The sequence below is a fragment of the Durio zibethinus genome, chromosome 9, assembly GCF_047325235.1.
Source record: "Durio zibethinus cultivar Kanyao isolate XHJ-2024 chromosome 9, ASM4732523v1, whole genome shotgun sequence".
NCBI lineage: Eukaryota > Viridiplantae > Streptophyta > Magnoliopsida > Malvales > Malvaceae > Durio > Durio zibethinus.
In genome coordinates, this window is record NC_143170.1 from 5,274,826 (window position 1) to 5,301,714 (window position 26,889).

Here is a 26,889-nt window from a genome sequence, read left to right on the forward strand (position 1 = left end):
AAAAGATACTTAAAATTATCCAATTTAGTTAATTAAATTTTCATTTTCATAGCGTTTTTAATTATTATTTATTAAATTAATTAAACAATATTTTATAAATGAAGACATACATATAATAATTCGAAAGTAAATATAATAAATAAAAATATTTCACCCTTCATATAAAAAATGATATTTGATTCTCAAAATTAATTAATATAAAAATTATCAAAAACTTAATGTATTTACGACATGTACCCTCCCCGGAACTCATGTAACATATATAGATAGATGTTAACCATGGTCTAGAATATGAATATATATGGTATGAACTATGTATCAAACAAGCCAAAATAGAAACTTAGTGAATAAAAGGGACCACTTGTCATTCATTTTCTTCTTTTTTTTTTCTTTTACATCAACTTATTTATATCAATTAGTACTATACAACCCACCACTGCACGAAGTGAGATCGATGGTGAATTTTACCTAACTATTTGCCTAACTATTTACCTAACTAAACTAATTACTATAACAATTTAACAAGGACAAACTTGTTCTATCATTGAATCTTATTCCAACTAGTGATGGCAACGGGTCGGGACGGGATGGGTTTTTGCTCGTCTCGAACTTGACCCGATTTTAAATATGCAATACTCGAAATCGTACTCGATCCGATAATTTTTTTATTTTTAATACTCGAATCCGACCCGACATTATATAAAATTAAATCTGATCCGACCAAACTCGAAATTAATAAAATATTATTTTAAATATAAATATAAAATTAAATATATATAAAAATATATATAATTAAATATAAAATTAAAAAAATAATTTTTTATATATTTCGAGTCGGGTCGGATCGGGTTTGCCTAAAACCCGACTCCAACCCAATTCCGAAAAATTTTTACCTTACCCGATCCCGACCCGAATCGATACCCAATTTTCAAAATAAAAAAAAAAACCGACCTTAAATTATCAAGTCGGATGAAACCCCGATAAATTCGGATGTTTTTGCCTTCCTAATTCCAACCTACGTTTTAAATCCACCGTTACCAACAAATGAAAGCCAAATCTTTGCTGTTCAAATTGTACGTACATTTAGAAACACACTAATGACAATGACAGATCGGTGGCGGATCTCTGCATCAACTTTCCCTGTTGACTTTTGTACGGAGAACTGAGGCATCAAAATTTTATTCCTTTTTGCCATTTGGCTCCTCCTTCTTCTTCGTCTTCTTCTTCTTCATGTTTTCGAGAAAAAATTTTATGTGAAGTTTCATAAATAAAGTTGATGAAATTTATTATTCGATATGAATAAATAAAAATTTTATTATATATATCAAATATATAAAATTTTAAAAAATTTAATATTAAATAGATATTTTTAATAAAATTATTTATAAAATTTTTATAATTAAATAAATATCAATTAAATTTAAATAATAACTAATATTTTTAATAATTTTTATATTAATTTAAAATTTTTATTAAAATTTATTTATTTTTAATAAAAAATTTCATAAACTTCATATAAAAAACTTTATGCGAATTTTATCCTATTTTCTATGTTTTAATGGTTGAAGCTTGGCCTGCCCATATGTTGCTTATCTGTCAATACAAGAGTAACGAGAATAATTAATATGCTAACACGTGCTTCAAAAACCACATGATCAAGTCCTTCCTCTTATTCCTCATATCTTTCCATAATCTAAGACATGACCGGAAAAAAAATTATTTGTTTATTAGATTAATGCGCTCCTCCTTTTACGACGAACCTCTCGTATAATCACATTGGCATTGGCATTGTTCTTTCATTGGACTCCTTGCTCAATTAGGAAAAGCCAAACTAGTTAGAGAAAGAGGAACCTTTTGAATTTCAAAAGCTGGGATAAGCCGGTGTTTCTTGTATTTTAAGGGAAAGATTCTGTGGCTAAGATTTCCTCCCCTTTAAAATTGCAAGGTGTAAATTTCAGGTATCTCATAGATTTGATTATTAATAATCTCTTATAAAAAAAATCAAATTTAAAATTTAATTCAATTAATTTATATAATTATTTTTAAAAAATTATTGTTTAAAAAATTTTAAATTTAAATCTTATAGTTTATAAATTTTTTAATATTTTCATATTGCTTCTTTCATAAAAAACCAAGCACATGAAATTCTATCAAGATATGTGTTGTTTAGATTAAACACAGCTGTAGAAAAATTTGTAATAACTAACCTATATATCCTCGAAGCGGTCGAGACCGAACCTAGAAAGAGGGGAATGTAGTTTTTCCTAGACAAGAAGCTGTTCATAAAATCATAACAAATTAATCCTATCCTCAACTTTATGTGTCTTTTCTGTTAATGGCTTCCAATTAATATTTGAACCAAATTGAAAGCAACAAAAGTGGGGGGGACCTTCAGCTTTTATAAATTCTAATTGTCCAATCAACTTTCCAACTTTGAGAATCAACCATATGTGCAAACTAGAAGAAGATAATTTGCTATCAATTAAAAATAAATACCGACATTGGTATTATATTTCAAAATTGCAGATAATCATTTAATCATCACTGGCCCATGCTTTTTCCTGTTGGTGATTGGCTCAATGACCAGTACGCCACGACATGTGCATTTTTACGACATCAATGGCTACGCATACTATTCTCGTACAAATACACGTGCCTAGAAGACTAAAAAGGGAAAGAAAAGACCTCCACTATTCATGAATCTTAATCATGATAAATGTTCCATATGCTTATTGTTTCCTAATTATCTTTGCTCCTTGGTTTGAAGGAGCCATCAACAGTGAAGGGACTTAAAAACCCTCCATTAATCCTAATATAAATAGGGGGAAGCCGGCGGAGTTCATGTCATGGAATCGAGCAAATATATATATAATATATTCCTGGAGGAGTAGACATGGCGTGATATTGGTTCGGCTCGTCTTCTTCTCAGTAATATCCATGATCAGAAGCTTCAAGGTGATGAGCCGAATCAATATCACTCTTGTATGCTTCTTTTGTATGTTTTGTTTTGATGAAGAAAGAAGAAAATGATTAAGCTTGGGAAAGTAGTCTGCTGCAAAATCATGGTAACTGTGAAGTTTCTCTTATTGCCTGTATAAATTTCACCTTCTGTTCCCCCTTTTCTTCACCTGTTTCAGGTGCTTTTTGCATTTACTCATGTTTTGCTGTTATAAAATTAAGAACTTAATTTCATACTGCAGATAGAGGGAGGAAACAAATATATGTAAATATATATATATATATATATATAACTTCCCTTGATCTGTTTTGTGAATGTCATCTTCCAGCTAGCAGAAACTTCGTTCATTCAGTATATCTTTGGATCTCTTCAAGTTCATTATGATTGGGTTATGATCCCCATATAAAAAAAAAGGTCTAGCTACTTTTCCACTACAAATCTGACAAGCAGCGATGGATTTAAATTTTTTTTCTGAAATATTCGTTTATAATATATATATATATATATATATATATAAATTGACGACGGATTTATCGTCTTTGAAAATTTTTTATTTTCCAATTTTTAGGTGTTCATAGGCATTCTACCTTCGCTACCGTTTCCGTCAAGGTATTTTCTTGGTTTTTCCTTCTTCCGTTTTAAATTTTTTCTGGGGTTGGAAAGTTAGGGTTTTGTCCTCAATCTTCAAGGAAGGAGAGGCCTATGTATGAATATATGATGACTAAGAGCAATGGTAACTCTTTCAATACCGAAACTTGTCTTCCAACATTCTGTGGTAATCTGATGCACAATGGACTGCGGGGGCCGAGTCAATGCATAATTTTTGCTTTAATTTTTTTTTTATATCTTGATCATCTTGGACTCATGCATGCTAATATAATTATAAATCCATTGGAACACATCCAAAAAATATCAGCTTCATCTAACACTAAAATCCTGCATTTTTAAGGTATCGTTTCAAGTTTCACCAGTAAAATCTGTAACTTCTAATTTACCTTCCGAAATTCTTTCGGAAATGACAAAATCCTTTGTCCACAATTTTCGACAAAAAATCGTCGATAATGAGTCACTTTACAGAAGTTTTTCGTCAATAATAGATTATCCTTTTATATATTTGTAGGGTTTAACTTCTTTTCCTGCTTGATCTTGATTTTAACATTTTACTTACCAAATGTGTTTTTAGGGATCTATTATGGAGGAATTCTATTGTTATTCAAATAAATTTTACTAACAAATGTTTTTGAACTACTCTTTAAGATTATTATATTAAAAAAATACTTTTCAATGACATTAACTATTAATTATTGCATTAAATATTATACTAACAAAGTCACGTTGACTTTGTTTTCCGCAGAGTACACGTATATTAGCTGCTAACCTACCATCGCAAGCAACAAGTAGCTCAAAATTTCGTTTCTCAACGAGTTGGGAAGAGGGCCATTTGTGTTTGGGAAAATTGGGAATCAAAATTCAGAAATTTCCAAAAATTTTTTCATCAAAATTTCGGCCTTATAATAACGGGCCCACAGCAATCCAAAAGCAGTCACTCTCTCTGTATCTCAAACAAAAGCAAAAGCATAGCTTTCAAGAATAAGCCTCGGATCACATAAGCAAAGGCCAGAGTTTTAAGCCTTTCAATACAAGATACCGCTTGAATTACGGACCAACCAAACCAAAATTTGCGATGATGGAACCATCTCCTCAAAGCCCCAATTACCTAATCCAACCAATCTCACTGTCACCACCATATTTGCCGTCGCCGTCACCGCCGCCTCCGCTGCCATTAGAACAACCACCACCATCTCCAACACCCACCAAGCCTAACCAGTTTCTGTCTTTGATATCCAAAAGACCCTCCCTCAGTGTGACTTCAGAGTTTGACAGTGAAAGCCGCATATTCTTTCACAGGGTGTCGTGTAAGCTGTTTGACAACCTTGCCAAGCTCAAATTCTCCTTCCTCAACAAAAGCAAACGCGAGATCTCGGAGCCCCAATTGGCTTTAACTTCAAAGCACTTGTCCATCCACTACGATCCTGAAGAACAAAATGCCCTCATCAAGAGCTCCTTCGATGTGGGTCCTATGCTGCATTTTAAAGCTACCCATGATGTCAAGGTTTACCTTTTTTCCTTTAAAGACATCTTTTCTGCTTAGTGGTAGTGCTTCGGTTGCTAATGTTAATGAAAATATATAAACTTGAAAGCATGGGAATTGGGACTATTATGTGACCCTCCTTATTTACCCATTAAGTGCTGTACATGGGAGATTTGAGAGTTGATTATATTGTTTGGTGACAGTAATTACGATGCAGATTTTCAAAGGAAGTGCAATTTCTCTTCTTATGTTACAAAAGAGAACACTGGGAATCGGGTTCTGTTTTTGGTGATGAGCATTTGAGATGCAAGTGTTCATGAAATTGATGATTGGTTTTCACAGGACTCTGCTTTATAATGGTCAAGTTGGTCTTGTTACTTGAGTCTTGAAGACTTTTTTTGAACATCCTTTGTCTTAAAAACCTCTTATTCTTGAAATCAGATACTTTTGGGAATCGGAAATCTATTATTGCTTCTGAAGCCAAAACTATCACAAGTGTTGTTTGAGTGCTCAATGAATATTTCCTTCAAGCCACATATGTTGTCCCTTTAATATCTCATATATTTTTCTCAGGCACAACAAGGTGAGGTGGCAATGATTGCAAACTCCGCTGATACCAGCTATGCTGTCGAAGTGTCATCACCTGTTCCATATGTTGGTTTGGTGAGTACTATTTATCCTAGTATCTTACTAGTGAAATTCAATCACTTAGCATCAAGTTCAGGACATTTAGGGACCTGACTGTTCCCAGGTGATACTTGATAGCATGGTAGCACTTTAAGCTGTTTTTCTCTACTTTTATTTTTTCTGCTAATTATCTATTTAGTCCTTCTGGATATTTATCAGAGCATTAATAAATTTGAAAAAGCATTTGGTAATTCACTTTCAGCCTGGTTTTTTGGTTCTGAATTGCAGAATGTATGTGGCATCATATTGTTGTTATTCTCTGTATGCATTAGTCAACCAATACCATGCCCCCTTTTGCATCACTTCAACACTTGATTAATGGTAGTGCTCTTGCATTTTTATGCTTATGCATTATCAGCCCTCCACTGTGCTTATTTCCACTTTATTATATTTAAACATGGTCATAGCCTTTTTTCACTGTAATTACCTCTGTTACTTTCCCGTTTCTGCAGCCTAAAGCAACAATTAGATTCCCCATGGGTGAAGTTACATTAGAGGAGAGAGAAGAGGAAGAAGTTCCAAGAACATTTTCAATAAATGGAATTCTTAAAAGTCCAATTTGGGATGGGGTTTGTTCTGCTCATTACATGGATGAAGAACTGAAACTAAGATACTCATATAAGGTGGTTTTTTCCTTAGTGTCCTAACTGTCTGCTCGTGTTTTGTTTATTTAGTCATTGATTGATTGGGTACTTTGGTTTCTATGGGAGATCCCCTGGTATATTTCTTGTTGAATCACCTAGATGGCTAGGAGTTCAAAATTTTACTAGGTGACTTATCACCTTCTTCAAAGGAAAATGCAGGTTGGAAACATTATGGATGTGCAAAATTTCCAGCTTTTAGAGTGCATCCTGATGATTTTGATGGTTTCAAATTGCAGGATGGGGCAATGTCATTTATTCCTAGCGTTTCACTGCCATCAAATGCCTTATCAGTTGCATTCAAGCGGCGTTTCAGTCCATCTGATAAATTGAGGTTAGAACTCCCTGTTTTTGTGTCATGGAACATGCCGATTCTTTTGTTTTGCTTGAGATATATATGGGAACATATTTAGTACATGAGGTATAGAGAGTTCTTTTTCCTACAATATCTATTTTTGTTGAAATGTTTTTTATGAATAGTTTTTGTATTTATCTGCAGCTACTGGTACAATTTTGATTCAAACTATTGGAGTGCTGTGTTCAAGCACACATACGACAAAGACTACAAATTCAAAGCTGGCTATGATTCAGAGGTTCGTCTTGGCTGGGCTTCTCTATGGGTAAGTTTTCTATTTGCTTAACTTTGTTGTCCTTGAAGGCAAGGCACACATTGTTTGCTTGAGATTCTCATATCGAAGAGTTTGGTGTTTGCATGGCTTGGTAACTCTTAACATCCTCGTTTCAGGTTGGAGATGAAAACGGAAAGGCAAAGACAGCCCCAATGAAGATGAAGGTCCAGTTCATGCTCCAGGTACCACAGGATGACATTAAGTCATCAATGTTAATGTTCCGTGTTAAAAAGAGGTGGGATATATTGTAGTCCCATGCACGGGACAGCCGTTTCTTGTTTCACATACATTCCCTCTTTATAATGGCTTAGTTTAGAACACTTTGTAACCGATGCTAATCGCTATAAAATGACATCAGTTGGTTGATAAAGTTATTCTTAAAACAATTTGTTTTACTATGAATTGGTCGATGTCCCTCTTGCCTCTGGGGACATAATGAATTTGGAAGGCTGAGGAGTAGCCATGAAGTGAGATGAAATCGCTCATTGGAATTGATGGAATGTGTATTTGACTTGATGGTAAATACATGAACTTCTTACTTGAAGAGTCGAATTAAAATCTCCTCTTGTTCTTAGGAATTCAATCATTGCCTCCTTTGATTTTATGAGGAAGGAAAAGTTGTCAAATGGCTGGTTTCTGCTTCAAACCACGTCAGTTGTGAAATTGTTGAATCGAGTATCTAAAATTCTTTAATACTTGACAAAAGAGTAACGAAAAAACCAATTCAGCAACGGCAACAGAAAGCAACACCACTTTGCTGGTTCCATCGCTTTTCTATTTCGGCCGCCGGCCATCAGCTTGCTGTTTCAGCATCTAACACGCAAAAGGTGGTTTAATTGGTTTTAACAAATTATTAAGCTGATTTGCACTTACAGAATAAATGCATAAATATTAAATAGTTTCAAGATCACGTGTTTTTCCTGCTGTAACCTTAACAGTAAAAGTACAATTCACTAACATTAGTCTGTAAATTGCAATGATAAAAACTGTCGTGAGGATCTGTTATGTTCCAAAATCATTTGCCTTTGCATTGCATGATAGCAAGCAGCTAATCGAAAGAGTACAAAATTATATTATTGTGCCGGTCAAAGTGAATCTTAATGCAGCTCCAAATTGATAAAACACAACCAATGATCATGTGATTTGTTAATAGAATATTAAACTTTTAATTGTAGTGATAAAAATCAAACTCCGACAATTTCAAATACCGAAAATACCCAAAAAAAAATTGATAGAATACAGTCCAGAAACAAGTTTTGAATTATGGCTACTTATGGGGTGAAATCTCGGTAAAAATCTAAATTCAAGTCGTAATGTTTTTTCATGTACCCCAAAACAAGTTTGGCCAAAGAAAAAGGGTAATCTGGAAACCACAAAATCTGATTATATTAGCATGGTATGAAATTCTAGTATCCCAAAATTGCCATTCAATAATAGCTGTGTTGGATAAAATAGCACATCGTGAATGAAGTCAACAGAAGTAATGGAATAGATTACTGATTCATTAAACCTTATAAAAGTTTACCTGATAATTCATAATTTGAGTTGAAATGTAAACTAAAACGGCAAATAGAATATGCAGATATCTAGTCACCCTTCTCTATAGCTTGCAAGACTAACTGCAACCCGCACTGCCACATGTTGTAGCTTCAAACTGAAAATTTATAGAAAAGTTATCTGCAAACAGACATGTTGCCTTCGAAAAGCTCAACCAATAAACTGCACGGCAAGGTATATGTCCCTTTATTCTAGAAGGCAGTAAAATACAGATACCAGAAAATATGAAAGAAGAAATTCTAAAATGTGATGCTATGATTGGCTAGGTTCCATTTTGAAGTCTCTCTCTCTCTCTCTCTCTCTCTCTCTCTCTCTCTATATTTATATATATATATATATATATATATATTTCAGAGAAGTATTAATTATGTACAAGTTTTAAGAACTTCAGAAAGTAATGCATTTGAGATCACAAACACAAAGTCTGTAACTAGTTTGAGTTGTTTTATAAAAAATTTAGCTAATAATAAAGATGTAGGGAAGGCAAGGAGAATAAAAAGATGGCTCTATGAAATTATAGTGATTGCATCAGAGCATCCTGCAATGGACTTGAAACCAATGCACTCGTTGATAAGAAGTAAATTTCAAATTAGTAGGATTAGGAAAGAAATATTAGAAAGATTGCAGTTGAACCAGCCAGTGCGTGCACATGATGATCAACAAAACTAGCTATAACCTATAACCAATGAATCACATCACAAAACACTCCATTAGAAGTCTTGCATAATTTGAATAAGCTAATTTAATCATATTTATGATGATATTTTGCTGTGACTGGAGCCTGTAGAATGAGTAAAAGGAAGCAAATGAAAGGGAGGGAAAACTACCTGTAAACTTCTGGGTTAAGAATGTCAGCTGTCATCATCATCATCATCAGAATAGTTATTATCACTAAACTGCTCATATATTTGATATTCTTCTTCACTTGTGTCAGCATCAGGTACAGTAGATGGAAAGCTACCAAAAAGCTCTTGCAAATATGTCCTTGAGTTGTTCTGCATATCTATATTTAAGCAATATATAGGAAATCTCAAGTAGACTAGGAACATCTAGAAAGGGACAATCTAAATACCATACAGACATTTTTGTATGTACTTGTTAGCACACTTCTCTGTGTCTGTACATCTATGTATGTATGATAGCTAAGATGCTTTGAGGTTAAAACTGAAGGCCTATAATACTTATAAAGTCAAGAATGCTTTATTAGAAATGAGTCACATCCTAAAACAAAAAAACTTGTCTAGACCAACAAGTATGAATATGCTAAATACATTCCTAGAACTTTTACAAGAGGTCTCAATTAGTCTGTGTAGTGACAGAAGTTTGGCTTAAAAGATTTGCAATCACTTTTTCATCCTTAGAGCTATCACAAGAGAACCAATTTTAACATAAAGAGCTTACTTGATCCTATAAACTTGTATCAAAGCTGGCTCACTCTTGTGTGCAAAGGTAATAGCCTAATGGTAGTTTAATATTGCAAAAAGAAGCACTGATTTCAAGTCAAAAGTTTCTTTCCTAGGTCTTATTATCAATTTTGGTAGACTAGACTGGTTTTTATCCTTTCCAGCAGCCTTCATTAACTTGTATAAAATAAACAATCTACTTGTATAAAATAAACAAATGATTGCAAATCTTTAAACCTACAGTCTAAGACCAACTTAAATCAACTTAGTAGAAAGAAAATGCCCTTTGAAGCTTTTCCTACACATTCTTGAAAGCCTGACTGAAGGCTATTTCAAAGACACAGGCTTTGAACAAAAGCACAGACTAGCACTCAAGGATACATGTATCAGATTGCAGAGGGATTTCATCATCCTCATCACCCTACAGAAAAAAGAAGTACATCAATAAAGTTCCTTTTAGGTTTTTTCCTCCGAGAAAAAAGCATGAAATAAGACAAATATACAGTAATATCATGATCTGCTGAGTGTTAACAAGAATGTTAAAACTAGAACAAAGAACAACCAAATGATTTACCAGATTAAGTGTCTCATACATATCCAACTCCTCTTCATCATCAGCTTCAATCTCATCATCCTCGTTATCAGAACTTTTCGGCCTCTCTTTCTCTTCATCCCCTATAAGCTCCACATGTTAAGCTAGTATTTTGAAACTTATATGATTAGTCTAAAGCAGTTATTAAAACCAATCTGATATATGAAGTATCCCAATCTAGTTTTGGTTGAAAGGTGGCCAGGGAGAAGTTTAGTTGTAACATGGAAAACCAAAAATTTGCAGCAAGAAAGGAGGATCGTGGCAAATAAATAGATTCAAGAAAAAAGATGCATATGTCATCAATATAGAGTTACACAAATATAAGAAAATCACATTCAATAACAATAGTTTCAAAATTGTTTTCCTAGATTAAGTATGCTAGATTATCTGTAATATTAGTGACCGCAATATGGAAATTATGGCAGTCAAATGAACCACTAAACAAATAAGGATTTTGCTAAGATTACCTATTAAGTGAATATCTTTTCCCAATGCATCGAAATTATTACATTAAGTTTTAACTATAGCATCTAATACAAAAATATCACTACAAACAGTATCTTAACTAACCTTAAAGAGTGCCCTTTGGGCATTCGTTACCCAAAGCTAATGGATAATTAAGAGACTAAGAAAAGATGAGACATCGATAACTTAGAAAAAAGGCAGTTTATTTGAACCTTTATCAGTTTGCTGGTGCTCCTCTTGATGAGGGTTGAAGACATCCTTGTAAATGCATGACCTCTTTAGCTTCTCAAATTCATCAGAGTAAGATTTCAGTATGCTATCCGCACCAGTTTCGGGATATACTGACAAGAACCTCACTGCTACACGAAGTCTCAGGCAATCAAGCAGACACTCTGAGAACCATCCTGTTTTAGACTGCAAAGTATCTGACATCAAATAAACTTTGACATGTTTTGTCTAAAATTGCAAAACTAAGCATTTGTTGACTTGTATGCAAGAAATGCGTGAGGATATCACCCCAAAAACAAATTAAATAAACTAAGACTCTTATAACCCCCATTCTACGGACATTCATCCCTAGGGAAAAAGATAATGAAAAAGGGAAGAAAAAAATCCCTGGGATGACATCAAAGATAAATTAACCAACACATCTGTGCATAACACTGAAGTTAATAGACTCACATTGCATGTTGCTAGCTTTGGAGGCTTTCTTATCTCTTGTTGAATGTAATCATCATCAAGTTCAAATAGCTGTAAAAATGTCTGGCATTTGTAAGGAAATACTTGGAATGAACATAAATCTCTCCACTTATGCTTCAATCTGTGTAATAAAAAATTATTCAAAGAAATAATCTTGAAACAAACTGTAAAAGCTAAGCACAAGTATTTCAGATGGAATGTAATGTCATGTGACTCATGTCAGTGTTAAGTATTAAATTTGATGAGCATAGATTTTCATCTTATTACAGTATATTGTGTTATAAATTCGGCATAAAATTCTCTTATATTCTATACCGAACAGGATTTCATAAAAACAGAACTGTTAGATACTCAAATCTCACCATATCTAAATATATTGGTATCAACTTACTTGTTAGCTGCATTGGCATCTGCATAACTCCTCAATGGTTCAGGTACACGAAATTCAGTTCTCTGATATCTGGTAAAATGAAAATGCAAAAGTAAGCATCCTATAAACCACATAATGGAAGCCATTAAAGCATAACATATGTTTAAAGGAGATTAATGCCAGAAGAAGTCTTACATGCGAGAATCAGGATCTTTGCGAGGATCATATCCTTTTTTTATCCAGAACCTCAGAAATGGCCCATTTGAAAAGTAGTAAGCAACCCCAAGTAGAAGCCTTAAAGGATGGAGAAAGATAAGATTCATCAAAGTGAATTCAACAGTTCCAAGAAAGAATTGTTAATAAATAGGAGGGTAAGTTTTCAGGCAAGACCTTTTAAGCATCAAATGGCTAAATTTTAGACCTTTTTCAAGCAAGCGCTCAGTCACAGATTCCTTGGGCCATATAGGTCGTTCATCAAAGAGCTTAGATACAGTCATCTGCCACTCCCACTGCTCTGAGCCTCGGGTTATGAGTTCCTCCCAATTTACTTTCTTAGGGATCTGTGAGAATGCTAAGTCCAACAGAAAGATGGAGAATAAATTTGTACAGTATCCACATTAAAATCTCTTTTTTTCTTTTAATTCAAGTATATAATACTAGGAAATTAATCTCATTGGTTCTATAAAATTGTGCAAAATCTCATCAATTTTCAGAAACAGGCCACGCTTTCTATTTAATCCATTTCCATCCATATTAGCAAAAATCTTATCCATGAAACCACTACAAAAGGACATTAATTTAGAATAAAAGCTCTCTTACTGTATCATCACAAAAGAATTTCTTCAATGAAAAGAAAGTAAAGGTCAGATCCAGAAGAATATACAGCCAATATGATCTAGAAGCCCATCAAGTTCTACTTATTGGAAACTGAAATATTAGATCCAGCAGAAAGGTAAAATGCAATCAGGAGGATATCTTTAATGTTGAAATCAATTGCAAGGCCTGGCTCAAGGTCAACCTGCATGAAAGAAAATCAAATTGACAGTTCAAACACCTCTCATCCTCACTAAGATAAGACGTGCTGAAAGGAGAGGAAGATATTAACTGCTGCAAAGCATGCATTCATGTTTCTTTAATTATATACTCAATCATAAGCTTGACAAGTAGCATTATTAAAAAGAAAGACAAAAGAATTGAAATCCACCACAAACTTAGATCAACAACAAACCTTCATTTGTTCCATATTCAGTTCAGTATCAACAAAATTACAGGTCAATGTTCTCATAAAATAAGAAAGGGAAGCTATCATAAACTTTTGAATTGGTATATACATGAAAGAGTGTGAAGCTTTAAAGAAAAAAAAATACAAGTACTTTATATGTTCTTGATCAAATAACCCAGTAAGACAAATGCGCCTATGAAAATGATACAGCTAAAGATAAGCCACCCTTTCCACTTAGCATTTTGATACCAGCAAATTAGTTTCTAAAAATGTACTAGCACATGGATAAACCATACATATGGTATATTATTAAAGACACAAGACACAGCAGTGTAGATGATTGAGCATGTGCATCCGCATTAGTTAGCTGTGAGGGCTGGTAGACATGTACATGTATACTGTGTTTAGTAAATATGTTGCAGAAAGAAAATGGTGTACAGACCGAGAAAATATTTTAGTCAATCTCAATACCTCAGCACTATGCTGAACAACTCCCTCTTGTTTCTTTTTTGAATTTAAGATGGTCGATGGTCTTAACCTGAAATGATAAGAACTTACAGAGTTAGTCCAAACAACATAGCACTTCAAATCAAAACTTCCAAATAGCCTAGAATTAGATAGCTCAAAATAAAACACAACATTTCAAAGACAAGTTTTCCTACATGACTACACCTCCCATTTTTCTTTCGAGGTTTCTTAAAAGAAGTGAAGCCAATTTCGCCCTTTAACTTCTTAACTACAATCAGCATTAGGATTATAAGTCATATACTGCAAACGTCAATTACTTTCATATATTCATCTGCACAATGAAGTTCTAAATTGTTTAAAAGCTTTATCTTCTGGAAATAAATATATCTATTTATTAGAAATATGATCTTTTTAGGAAATAAATATATCTATTAATTATTCACTTTAACCTTTTTACAAAAATAAAAATTTTTCTTTGTAAGTCAATACATTGAACAATGCCCCTCACCTTATTAATGGTAAAAACAACTTGTCTTACACTTATGCCTATTCAAAATTAAGATCATGAACTTAAACTAATAATCTCCCTTTTATCAAAAAACAGAAAAGAAAGGAAAAAAACAAACTACATGATATGAGCAAATTACAATGTCAGATTTCTTACACTATATTCTCCGGCATATCCTTGGGTGAAAAGAGAGGGGGCAATATCATCATCACATCCTCCTGATCCACATCCATGAACTCACCTTTTGTGTCAAAAAATTACAAAAAAAAATACTTATCAATGAGAACCTTATTGAGTTTCAATTACATTTTGAAGTGATAACCATAAAGACCTCACCAAAGGGCCGCTCCTCTGCTTCCACCCAATTTCTCTTTCTTTTCCTGGCAGCATCCGCATGAACAGCAAGAACATGTTGATAATCAGCCATTCCTTCACCAAAAAAGAAGAGTCAAACTTCAAAGCAATAATAAGCCTTAGTTTGTTTTTAAAACAAAAAAAAAAAAATCAAATTCTAACCATCAAAATGATAAGCCTCGGAGACTCGAGAAACGATATCAGCACAAAGGTTAGTTTGTTCTTCTTCCGATATCTGCACTTCAACTTGAGATGGCCGTTTCGTATTTTCGGAATCAGTTGCTCCGGAAGTTGAACACTCTTGTAATTTACCAGAAGCTTCGGCAGTTTGGCCATTAGAACACTTCTTTTTCGATATTTTAAGCAACAAATTGTTACAGGGACGAAGTTCCCCAAAAGCAGGATGCGAATACGGATCTTCGGGCCGGAAATGGAGCTCCAATTTGTTCGACTGTGAACTACGAGCCTGTAAAAAAAAAAAATCGAAATCCCCGAGATAATACAAAATAAATAAATATTTCAAAGCTTGCACAAGGAAAAAAAAAAAAAAGAAGAAGCATGAAAATTAAAAGCGAATTCTTTTCAAGGGCTTAAAATTATTGAAAATTAAATATGAAAAAGAAATAGTATATAAAACTGCCTTGAGAATCCCTTCGCTTCCTCCAAGAGTCTGGAGTGCGCGAGCGGTCGTCTTAGGATAGCCCGGGTAGTGCACGGCGAACGACTCATCGTTCGGCAACGTGCCTGAGACTTTGCCTCCTTTTATCACTCCCATTGCGCCTCTTTCTAAATGTGATTTTGGGGTTTTTTTTTTTTTTTAAACCTTTAATCGGAAGAGTGAAACAATATGACCAGAAAATTATGGTCCTCAAAATTCTTTTTTAGGTTCTGGCCAAACCCTAACTAAGGCTGTTTCTAAAAAAAAAAGAAAGATAATTACGAATCTAATTAAAAACACTGTTTAATAATTTTAATTAGTTGTAATTTTTTATTTTTTTAATTTGCTTTTAAATTTTTTATCTTATTATTTATCTAATTAAAAAAATTGTTATACCCATAAATTTTTTTAAATTTATAATTTTTAAGTATTAATTTCAATAATATAACAACCGTCTAAAAAATAATCAACTTCGATCTTAATCGTACTTATTTTGAGTTGATTATGATTTATGTGGCTTATCTAATAATAAAAATTATATTATTTTGAAATCACGAAGACGATGAACCGAAATCTGCAAGATAGTTAAAATTTTTATTTATGTGGATTTTCTAATAAAATAAAATAAAATTTTTTATTTTAACCTTCTTTAATATCTAAGGCAAATTAAATATAGTTAATAGTTCTCTGGTCATTATTATTTACTTTTCCTTTGCATTAAGTCTATTTTTTCTGCTCATTCTTTATTGGATATATACTTTTTCTTTTGTATAAAGCAGTTATTATTAGGGATGGTAACAGATCGAATCGACATGAATTTTTATTCATCTCGAATTTGATTTGATTTTACATTTGTTAAATTTAAATTTGATTTGATTTGAATTTTTTTATTTTTTTAATATTTGAATTTGAATTTGATCTGATATTATATAAATTGTATCCGATTCGACTCGAAATTAATAAAATATTATTTTTAAAATATAAAATATTATTTTTAAATATAAAATATTATTTTTAAATATAAATATTTAAATATATAATTATATAAATATATATAAATAAAAAAAATTAATTTAAAATTTATTTTTATATAATATCGAGTTGGATCAAGTCGGGTTTATTTAAAACTTGAACTCAACTTTTCTTTAATGTTATTCGACTCGATCCGATCCAAAATCTGATTTTCAAAAAGAAAAAATTAACCCTATAATATCATGTTGGATCAAAATCTATCAAAAATGGATTGAATTGTCTACCCTTATTTTTATTTATAAAAAGATATTTAATAAATACAGTTGGATTGTTTCAACTAAATGGATGAAATATTTGAGTTTGATTTTATTAAAAAAATTAAAAGATAGTAGATCCTTAATTTTAAAAAGAGTAATGATTAATGAAATATGTTAAATTATCGATAATAAAATTAATTGTATCAGTAATCTTAAAATTTTGAATCAAATTTTATTTTAATTTTTAATTTTTTAAAAATTTAAATGAAATCTTTAATTATATAAATTATTTTTTTGTTTTTTTCTCAATATAATTTTTTAAATTGATAATAAATATTAATTAGTATCACACAGTTAATATTTTTATGTAGTAAATAAAAGGATCAAAATAGAATTTCATTAAAAATTTAAGGATCAAGAAATTTTCTCTCGATTTTTTTTATTTTTCAAATATATTTTATAAAAATTAAATTTAAAATATTATTTTTATATTTTTATTGTGATATATACTTTAGCTTTACTAGTTAAATAGTATTTTAGTTTTAATAGCAAATTAAAAAAATCTATTTTGTATTACAAATATTATTTTACTGATAAATTATAATAAAAGTATTATTTTTTATTCAAAAATTTTATTTTCTATTAAAAATATTAAATATTGATTCTTTTTTCCATTTCAACTATATTCTGTAAAGAAGAAAAAATAAAAAAATAATTAAATAAAAATATTTTATATTTAAAAATATATTTAATAAAATATTATAGTTTAAAATATTTTTTGTTTTTATTATGATATGATTTATTAGTAAACTAATATTTTAATAAAAATAAATTAAAAAAAGTAAAAAACTTTTCAAAATCCTTTTTAAAAGTTCCATATCATTTTTAAAGTTAAATAAATTTTTTTATATTGGTTTAAAAATATTAAATAAAAAATCCATAACCTTTTAAAATATTAAGCAAATATTTTCATTTTTTTAAATAACATTAATCTATTCAAAAATATTTTTTCTATTAAAAAATCTTTTTTGAACCTGTTTTCTATTAAAAGTTTATATTTATACAAAATAAAAAATATTATTTTCAACAATTTTATTTCTTTTCTTTACTTGATTAGTGACGGTATAGACTGATCTAATTGTTTTTTTTTTATTATTTATAACAAGAATGATGACCCCGCTATGTCGGGGATTTTTTTTATTTAATTTAAATAATATTTTAATAATTTACTTAAATAAAATTTATTTTGTATGTTTTAACATAGATTATATATTAATACAAAATATAAATATAGTTTGTTAATTGCCAAAATTAAATATATAATAATTAATTATTTGTAATAACATAATATAAATATATTTGCAAATATAATTTATATCCATTTGTAAATATTATCAAATACTCGTCACGTGTCAAAAAAATATTTTTGGAAATATTATTACGTATAACTCGTAAATTTTAACAAATTTTTTGAAGATTATTATTATGTATAACCAACCACTAAGGATGAGTTTGGATTTCAAGGCACCATTAGTAACAGTGTAATTACTCTAAAAAATTGTGTTAACTGCAAATTTTGCATCCAAATGGTGTTTCAATGGAGTTGAATAAACACAGGTCATCAACTGGTCACTTTTAGTTAAGTTGGTGACCGGCCGATTTTTTTTTTATTTTTTATTTTTTATTTTTGTCCTCTGAATTTATCATTATATGTCAAAATGCCTTTCAAACATATATTTTTTTATTTTGATTATTATGAAATAATTTTATTAATTGAATATAATAAAAAAAGTTATTATATAATATATTAATAAAAATTTTAAATAAAATATATATTATTTATTTATAAATTTTATATAATAAATAAATTTTATAAATGCTAAATCATTTAATTTTTTATTATATATAATTTTTAATTTAATATCCTTAAATATCATTTTTATTCTAACTACATTTGATCTCACCGCTATTATTGCTTTTGCATTTAAATATGTATTTCACCATTAATTTTAATTTTATTTTAACAGTAATTAATCTCACTTCTATCATTATTTTTAATTTCGTTAAAATTAATCTCATTATCTATTCAAATAGACCTTAAATACTATTGTAGTAATTGCAATAATAGCAATTTTTTTTGGTTCATCTTTTGTAATTTAATAAAAAATTAATTAATTATTTTATTTATTATTTAATTATAGCACAGTTTCAATTTTACTTTTGTAGAAATTCCTTATATTTTATTGTATATTTTCATTTTTTATCAAGATTCTTTGAAAACTAATCCTTGTAATTAAGAATTTTGTTGAAACTTTTTAAACATTCCTTATTTAAAAATTACTTCTTAAAAAATACCAATATTAATAATAATAAATTAGGCCAAACTTATTGGGCTCATCCTCAAACAATCAATCCCAATTCCTTCTTTCATTTATTTTTCACACCACATCTTTTCTTAACTTAGAAATTAAAACTCTAACTTTCTATTTCTCTTTTTTTTATTATTTTTTTGCTTTCAACAGCCGCTTTTAGTTTTTTTTTTTTTTTTTCATTTTGTCATCCTCTCTTTTATCTCATTAAAATTCTTTTTCACACTTTTTCATATTGTATTCCTCTCTTTTTTTTTTTCAAAATTTTTTTCATCAATTAAAATACCCTTTATGTACTCTCAAATTATTTTACTTTGGATGAGATCTAAAATGAATTTTAAGAAAAATGTTTAAGATCAAAAGATATTTTTAAAAATAATCCTTTTGAATTGTTAAAATTTTTGTGTATATCTTTTTGTTACATCATATGTTGGTTATGATTTAAAAAAAAAATTATTCAGGAATTTAAAAGGAAAATTTGGAATTGTCGAAGCTTTTGAAAAATTTAATGTATTTTTCATAATTTTAAACACACGACTTTTCTTATAGATTCTTAGGTGCATGTTTTAGAATTTGATTTTTACTTATGGATTCAGTATGTGTTTGTGGATTTTTTTTTTTTCATATTTTTCATATTTTACATTTTTCAATAATTTGTAATTTCAATTTTTTTTTTTTATCAATATGGATTTGTTATAAGGGGTTTCAAAACTCCATTTTAATTTTGGATTATGGTTATTGATTATTATTTAATGTGGATTTGTTGTTTTTTGTAGTCTTTTTTAGGTTTTATAAAAAAATAATTAGTAGAATTTTTTGTGATATTTTAGTTTTTAATTACAGTAGTATGATGAATTTTTGGCAAGATCTGGGTTGTGATCAGTGATGGGTTTAGGTATGCAAAAGTGGTGGTATGGGTTAGGTGGTCGCTGATGGTGGCAGCGAGTTGTAAAAAGCAAGTGAATTCAGTTGAAAAATGACACATGTCAAGAGCTGTGGGGTTGATATGGCAATTATTTGATGATTTGGATGAACAATGGAAATGCCGATTTGGCAACAAATTGATTAGTTTAATTTTGAAGGGATTAGTTTTATATATAGATATAGATACAAAATTTTAATAAATAATACATTCAGAATAAAGTTTTTCAATAGAAAAAAATGTTTATTTAATTTTTAAACTGCTTAATGTTTTAAAATGATATGAAACTAAGAAAAAAAGAATTTTCAAAAATTTAACTTAATTTTAATTATTAAAATAATTATTTAACTAATAAATTATACTACAATAGAAACGTAAGAATATTATTTAAATTTATTATTTTATAAACTATATCTAAAATATAAAAAAAACTCAGATAATATCATCTTAATTTTTAAATTTGAGTAAAATTTTATTTTAATCTCTTTATATGTCACGTAAAATGCTAATACCATCTACATAATAACAATTTTATAGATAAAAGAACTAAAATAAGATAATTTTGAAAATTTAAAAATTCAATTAAAACCTTTTAAAATTAAAGACCAAAATGAAATTTACTTAAATTTTAGAAAGTACAAATTTTATTAACCCTTGATAATAATATTTGGAGCACAAAGAATCCAATCAATCCAAAACTTTTTTTTTTTTGAACGGTAAGAGTTTTTAAATTTCGTTTAATATATTCTTTTAACATAATTGAAATAAAGTTATTTACGTTAAACTTAATAAATTTATAAAAAATTATTTTTTACGATCTTCCGACGAATTTGAATTCGAGGCAATCAAGAGAACCCCATACTCCTACGAAACACCCAATTCTTACGACCGCCATTTTTACTTCGCCAAGCGTCCATTAAGATGAATTTTATTGTCTTCACGGTGACGTGCCAACATCGGGTTCTCTTAACTATTATCCTGTCGTAGACCGTGTCGCATCAGATCACCAAGAAATAACACGGTTGACTTTGTCAACGATCGAGATTTTTAAAGCCAAAAAACATTGGTCTGAATATGAGACTGAGACATGATGGAAAAAATTGTATGCAAAACTGTCTAAACATGGAACAAATTACAGAAGAAAGATTATTTCCAAAGAGAATCTCTCCAAAGCCACGTTTTTCTCTCTGCTATTATTTTCCAGGAAAATTCAAGTGGTTTCTCGCGAAAACCTTGTGAACAAAAAAGATTCTTTGAATTTCTATATCCCTGTTAGTTGCCGCTTCTTCCTCTGTTTCTTTGATAACTGCTATGTGTTCACATGACAACTAATCTTAATGACGTGACAAAGGGTTGTTTTGGTTGTTGTATTTTGTTTGATTTAAGAAAAAAAAAAAAACCTCAAGAGGAGAAGAAAATGAAATTTTTTTTTTGTTTTTTTGTATGTTTTTCAGCTGGTTGCTAATGTATGAAAATGACTGCTTTTAACTGAATTTCATATTGCCGTTAATTAAATACTGAGATCAAGTAATTTAAAATATGATATAATGAAAATGATATAATTAAAAAATACAAAATAATATGATTTGAAATTTTAATAAAAATTATAAATAAATTTAAAAAATGTATTTCATAATTTTTATAAAAAATATTATATAAATATATAAATTAATATTTTATTCAATAAGAATATACAAATTGTTAGTTAGAAATTGCTGATTGACTGGAGATATTTTGATTTTCTTTTAAAAATATTATCTATATTAATAGTTGGTTTTATTTCTCCTGTTCGACTTCCTGATTGATTGATATTGTTGAGCCCAAATCTATCTCAGTTAGCGTCAAACTTATCCCAAAGTGGCCAGGGCTGCAGATGATTAAAGAAGGTGCACTTGGACCATTATTTGAAATTCTGTATCATCATAGCTTGTCATCCCCAAGCTTGCGTGAACAGGTTGCAGTTGTAATTATGCACCTTGCCAAATCAACTAATACCCCAGAAGCTGATCATGAGCAAATCTCATTGCTGGAATCTCTGCTGTCCAAGTATTGATTCAATTATGTGAGGCAAACAGCCAAGTGGTGAGAGCAAGTGCGGTGAAGCTATTCTGTTGCTTGACAATAGATGGTGATGGCAACATTTTTCAGAAGCATGTTGGTCAGAGATGTATTGATACATTGCTCAGGATTATAAAAACTTCAAGTGATGAAGAAGAGGCCGCTGCTGCTATCGGTATCATCTCCAATCTTCCCAATGACATACAGATAACTCAGTGGCTTCTAGATTCTGAGGCACTGGATATAATGTTTGCTTCCATGACTGATGGAAATAGAAATGCCTTGCATAAGAAGCACGTAACAGAGAATGCTGTTCGAGCCCTTTGTCGTTTCACTGTTTCAACTTTCAACAAATAGGGAATGGCAGAGAAAAGTAGCTGAAGCTGGCGTTATTCCAGTGTTGTACAATTACTTGTTTCTGATACTTCTTTGACAAAACAAAATGCAGCTTTGTCGCCAAATCTTTGCTTTGGCTAAATAAATTATACTTAAAACAAAGGTAACTTATCAAAAAATCCCAGAAGCAAAAGCTGGAAAACAATTATTTTCAGGAGATAGATAAAGAGTGAGATAGATCAATTCTAACACAAACATTAGGTAACATGGTAGCCGTACTTAAAACAAAGGTAACTTATCAAAAGAATCCCAGAAGCAAAAAGTGGAAAACAACTATTTACAGGAGATAGATAACAGGGAGGTAGATCAGTTCTAACACGAATATTAGGTAACAGGGCAGCCGTCAGCCATAACCCCTTTTGCGGTTGGACAAGCAGCTAGAGGACAACCTTCTCCATTGTTTCCCCACCATTGGAGATCAATAATCTTTGATTGCAGTGTAAGAAACAACAACACCGTCATAAAGGCAGTCCCAGCATCAAGACCACCCGAGAGGACATAATTGTAGCGCTTCCACCATTCTGGTCGGTATTTGAAAACAACAAATCCAGAAAGGAAGCCAACAATAAGCCAACTAGTGAAGTTTACCGCGCTGGCTGGAGGCATCATGGATGTTGCGCCTATAAGGACAGGCATGTGTATGAGACGAATCCATTCTTTATTTGGAAATGCCTTGTGCGCCAGCCATACTAGGAAAGGAGCTACAGCTCCCCCAAGAAAGAACCAATTGACATTCCCATATTCACCCTCCACTCCAAATATTCTAAGGGGTCCAACAAGCCCCCATATAACGGACGCATCAAAGAACACACGGTCCATTGGGCAAGTCCACGGACTGTCAGGTGGCAACAAGGAGGTGTCACAAAGATGGGGAATCTCTTCCATAAGCCACCATGCAGTTACAGTGTACACGAAAACCGCCACAAGGGTTCCCACCACCTGCAATGCCAACTTGTTAGATCTCGACATTATAGATTTACATTCTACCGTTTCAAACGAGCCATGATTTTTGGGATTGCAAACAGAGAACTGACCTGTGCCATGAACATTGATCGAGGTGGAATCTTCATGTAGTGACCAAGCTTGAAGTCTGAAATAAAGGTTAGAGCTTGAGTCATGCTGATGTATCCATACACCTTGAAGCACATATTAGCAACAGGGCGCTCTGGGTACATATATCCTATCACATATTCGGTAATAATGTTCAAACCTGGTGCCTAGAGATGTACAAAACACAAAAGAATCAATTTTACGAACCATAGAAATAAAAGATTAATGCAGACAAATAGCTTTATAGAGTTGCCCTAGTCTAACACACAAATTACAATTGAAAACTTTCTTTTACCTGATTTGTGGTAGCAGCAATAATACCAATTGGGAGGGTGAAAAAAAGAGCAATGGCACAAGCTAACAATACACCCCACCAAGGCAATTGAAGTGACTCATTATAGTACTCACAAGTGAATAGAACAAGAGCAATATTCAACACAAGGATGACAACAAACCACCAAGTGGGAACCAATTTGTACTTCTTCATAAGCTTTGTGTGAATATCGATCTTCTTATTCCCTTTAAAAGCACTTTTAGTTTGCCTCCAGAGGTCTCTGGATGTAGTTGTAAAATGAGAAAGTTAAGATTTATAATATTTATAAGAAACATAACCTTTTTGCGCCATTTCAAGTTTATCTTTGACATGCAGTTTTTTCTTCAAGGCTACTGGCCACCAAAAGTTTCATAGTTATATTACTTGGTTAGTAGGGTTTACCTTCCATCAAATAGTAGTACATGGACAACCATAGCAGTAAGTGTAGCAAAACCAATGCCATAAGTCATAGCAAAGATAGTACTAAGATGTACTCTCCCATTATGCTCATAAACCTTCTTGTCTAGATGAAACATGGGGTCAACGATGCTCAAAATGTCATATGATTCACCATTTGACTTGAAAAGTTGACTCGAATAAATGGGGAAGGTTTTGGCTTTGTAGACATCAAACCAATATGTGAGCGGTGTCATGACATACATTACAAGGAAGAAACCAACAGCAATATTGGCAGTGGCAAACCACGGACTAGCAAGTGGACTTCCCAGGTATGAGGAAATCGTAGCCCAATCAATGCCAAAGGAACCAATTCCAAGGCCATTCAAGCCTGAGCCCAGTTGTTGAACCGAAATGGACTTAGGAGCCAACCAGCAAACCCAAGAGAAAGATGTCAATGTACTGAAAAGATAGCCTGGAAGGACATAGTATGCAAAGCTGCTGATCAAGACTAGCAGGAAGAATTGGTTAAGAGTAGTTCCACCTTTTGGTCTTTTTTCCTTCTCATGTAGGGCCCTGCAGATATAATGGTTGCTCCGTGATAAGGATATATAGGCTAAATATGTAGTCATTGGCGGGTAGATGCGGGAAAGACTTACATGAAAAGTTGTAAGCGAATTTTGTGAAATTTTTTATTTAAAATAATTAAATAAAAATTAAAATTAAAAATCAAAATGATAAATTAAAAGATCTCTTTCATAAATTAAATGTGTAGAATTTTAAAAAATTTTAATAAATTTTGATATTTACTTTTTGATAAATATTTTTAGTAAAAATATTGATAGAGTTTTTACCGGTGAATAAATATAATCAAATTTAAATTATAAGCAATATTTTTAATAATTTTTTATATATTATATTAATTTTTACATTAAACTCTATCAATCTATCAGTTTATATTTTTTATTAAATTATTTTTTTAAAAATTTACAAAACTTCACCTAAAAACTTTTATGTAAAAAATTTCATGTAAATTTTGTCCTATAGATGCATATTGCATGAAAATGAATACCTGAACAAGGAGACCATGACCAGGTTACTTGGCCACCACATTTCCCCTGGCTCAACCAGAAATTTCCGGAAAATCCCAGCCCAACCAAACCCCAAAATCTATAATCAAACAAGAAGAGCAACTTCATCACGTTAGATGCAATATAAGTCACAAGTACTTGCTGAACAACCATTTAAACTGCAGAAAATTTCCTTGTTTGGACTTTGGAAAGTTACGAAACATTGACCAAAACAACTTAGGGAAAGAAAAGAAGCAAAATACTATTTATTATTAAATTTAAGGTTAGTGAAATAATACAAGATATTCTCCATTCCAAAAATTTTCATGAAATTTTCATGAAAGATTATGGTATGTAAAGCTAATTAAAGCAATTTTTAAGAGTAACAAAATCGTTTATCAATTCAGAACTTCGTCCAGAAACAAATCCTTCGGAACAGTAAATTGTCAAATGATTCTTCAGATTCTAGAATTGGTGCTATTTTTTTCATACAGGATTTCCTTTAAAAAATTCACCCAAAAAAAAATTCAGGAAAAAAAGTATGCAAGTGCAGCAATGCATTCCTTATTTGAAGGAAATAGCCTGATAAAAACTTTACTATATGAATATATACAATAATTAATCATAAGAGGATTAGGTATGCTGACTTCTGAGCAGAAGCCAAAAAGATAAAGCACGTGCACAAGAGGAAAAAAGAAAACCTGTGTTGTCATCATAACAAGGAGGGCTGGGAGAAACGTAAGCTCCCTCTTGTAGTAGAGCTTAACCGCACTCAAAATATGAGTGGCATAAACGGTTCCAGCGCCAGAGTTGGCAAATATAGTTATCAGAACATGCTCCTTCATATTGAATGGTCCAGGGTTCAGAGTGAACTCCCATCTGGTATTCTTCAAGAACACGCGAGAAGGCAGCGTTCTGGCCATGAGATGGCCAAGTGGTACGACAGCAATCATGGCAGAAATTGAGGTAATACTCAATGGCATCTTTCTATACCAAAAGAACTGGTTAACAAATGACAGAACAACACATGCACCGAGACCCAAAACCCACATCCTGAAGGTGACAGCAGGCAAGGTTGGATCATCAGTTTTAGGCACTGTTAATTCAACTTGTTTGACAGGGCATTCTTCAACCACCTCGAACTCCATGGCCTCCATCTCAGATATATCCCCCATTCTTTATAATGACAAAGTGATACTAGATGCAATATCGAAAGCAAGAACACGTATAAACAAACCAGATATCAGAGAAGACACATGAAACTTTTAATCATAGAAGAAATAAACAGCAAAGGAGAGAAGGTTGCGGTTGGTAATTGATAAATTTCAGTAAATATATATAGCAAGAAAGCAAGAGTTTTAATTCTGAAATAAGACAATGTGTGTAACCTAAAGTTTCATATGGCAGCCTTGGAATGGTCGAAGCAACACAAAATGTGAATCTAAAAAGGAATAAAAGACTAGGTACAGTGATGTAGTTGGGTATAATTTGCTTCACAAAGCTGTTGGTTTGGCTTTTTTCCGAAAGGGTTTTCTTTTCGGAACAAATCCTATCTATTATGAAGAATTTGTGGCATTGGCCATTGGTGGTAAGTCAGCTACAATGATAGTGGTTTACATGACCCTTTTTCTGGGTTACGGCAACATGAGCCCTGAGATTCCGGGATGATTGGCATGATAAAGATTGAAAAGAAATTTTTTTTTCTTTTAAATATAAGATTAAAATAACTAGGAAGAGAATCTCTCAGAATCTGATCCAATTAATGACCAAAATATTACTTTT

At 31.3% G+C, this 26,889-nt stretch overlaps 3 protein-coding genes across 8 annotated transcripts; 1 reads left to right on the forward strand and 2 right to left on the reverse strand.

The window, feature by feature from the left end:
- Positions 1-2,848: 2,848 nt before the first annotated feature.
- LOC111308971 (outer envelope pore protein 37, chloroplastic-like) lies at positions 2,849-7,378 on the forward strand. Of its 2 annotated transcripts, XM_022907696.2 has the most exons (7): positions 2,849-3,065; positions 4,314-5,072; positions 5,625-5,714; positions 6,191-6,361; positions 6,619-6,713; positions 6,879-6,999; positions 7,125-7,378. In XM_022907696.2, the coding sequence occupies exons 2-7, from the start codon at positions 4,644-4,646 to the stop codon at positions 7,257-7,259; spliced, it is 1,041 nt and encodes a 346-aa protein (XP_022763431.2). In that variant the 5' UTR covers positions 2,849-3,065; positions 4,314-4,643; the 3' UTR covers positions 7,260-7,378. The 2 variants fall into 2 exon arrangements, with proteins under 2 accessions (XP_022763431.2, XP_022763440.2); XM_022907705.2 differs by lacking the exons at positions 2,849-3,065; positions 6,191-6,361 and having other exon boundaries at positions 4,361-5,072.
- A 1,096-nt stretch (positions 7,379-8,474) lies between these two features.
- LOC111308984 (uncharacterized) lies at positions 8,475-15,586 on the reverse strand. Of its 5 annotated transcripts, none has more exons than XM_089765679.1 (15): positions 15,287-15,586; positions 14,809-15,112; positions 14,624-14,721; positions 14,449-14,528; positions 13,788-13,854; positions 13,069-13,112; positions 12,485-12,655; positions 12,290-12,388; positions 12,116-12,184; positions 11,707-11,845; positions 11,238-11,439; positions 10,543-10,634; positions 10,350-10,389; positions 9,393-9,568; positions 8,475-8,662 (listed from the first exon to the last, which is right to left on the reverse strand). In XM_089765679.1, the coding sequence occupies exons 1-14, from the start codon at positions 15,419-15,421 to the stop codon at positions 9,417-9,419; spliced, it is 1,692 nt and encodes a 563-aa protein (XP_089621805.1). In that variant the 5' UTR covers positions 15,422-15,586; the 3' UTR covers positions 8,475-8,662; positions 9,393-9,416. The 5 variants fall into 5 exon arrangements, with proteins under 5 accessions (XP_089621805.1, XP_089621801.1, XP_089621803.1 ...); XM_089765675.1 differs by having other exon boundaries at positions 10,543-10,643; XM_089765677.1 differs by having other exon boundaries at positions 8,475-8,685; positions 10,543-10,643.
- A 6,888-nt stretch (positions 15,587-22,474) lies between these two features.
- OPT6 (oligopeptide transporter 1) lies at positions 22,475-26,532 on the reverse strand. The gene is made up of 6 exons (XM_022918051.2): positions 25,809-26,532; positions 25,110-25,207; positions 24,044-24,613; positions 23,624-23,882; positions 23,313-23,495; positions 22,475-23,217 (listed from the first exon to the last, which is right to left on the reverse strand). The coding sequence occupies exons 1-6, from the start codon at positions 26,280-26,282 to the stop codon at positions 22,603-22,605; spliced, it is 2,199 nt and encodes a 732-aa protein (XP_022773786.2). The 5' UTR covers positions 26,283-26,532; the 3' UTR covers positions 22,475-22,602.
- Positions 26,533-26,889: the final 357 nt, after the last annotated feature.

Coding starts and splice junctions, on each gene's coding strand:
- LOC111308984 (XM_089765675.1), bottom strand. CDS start 15,421: ATGGGAGTGATAAAAGGAGGCAAAGTCTCAGGCACGTTGCCGAACGAT. Junction 14,722..14,808: donor CGAGGCTTATCATTTTGATG/GTTAGAATTTGA, acceptor TTTTTGGTGAAG/GAATGGCTGATTATCAACAT. Junction 12,656..13,068: donor ATTGATTTCAACATTAAAGA/TATCCTCCTGAT, acceptor AGCATTCTCACA/GATCCCTAAGAAAGTAAATT.
- LOC111308971 (XM_022907696.2), top strand. CDS start 4,644: ATGATGGAACCATCTCCTCAAAGCCCCAATTACCTAATCCAACCAATC. Junction 5,073..5,624: donor AAGCTACCCATGATGTCAAG/GTTTACCTTTTT, acceptor TATTTTTCTCAG/GCACAACAAGGTGAGGTGGC. Junction 7,000..7,124: donor TTGGCTGGGCTTCTCTATGG/GTAAGTTTTCTA, acceptor TCCTCGTTTCAG/GTTGGAGATGAAAACGGAAA.
- OPT6 (XM_022918051.2), bottom strand. CDS start 26,282: ATGGGGGATATATCTGAGATGGAGGCCATGGAGTTCGAGGTGGTTGAA. Junction 24,614..25,109: donor GTCATGGTCTCCTTGTTCAG/GTATTCATTTTC, acceptor TTATATCTGCAG/GGCCCTACATGAGAAGGAAA. Junction 23,883..24,043: donor GTACTACTATTTGATGGAAG/GTAAACCCTACT, acceptor AACTACATCCAG/AGACCTCTGGAGGCAAACTA.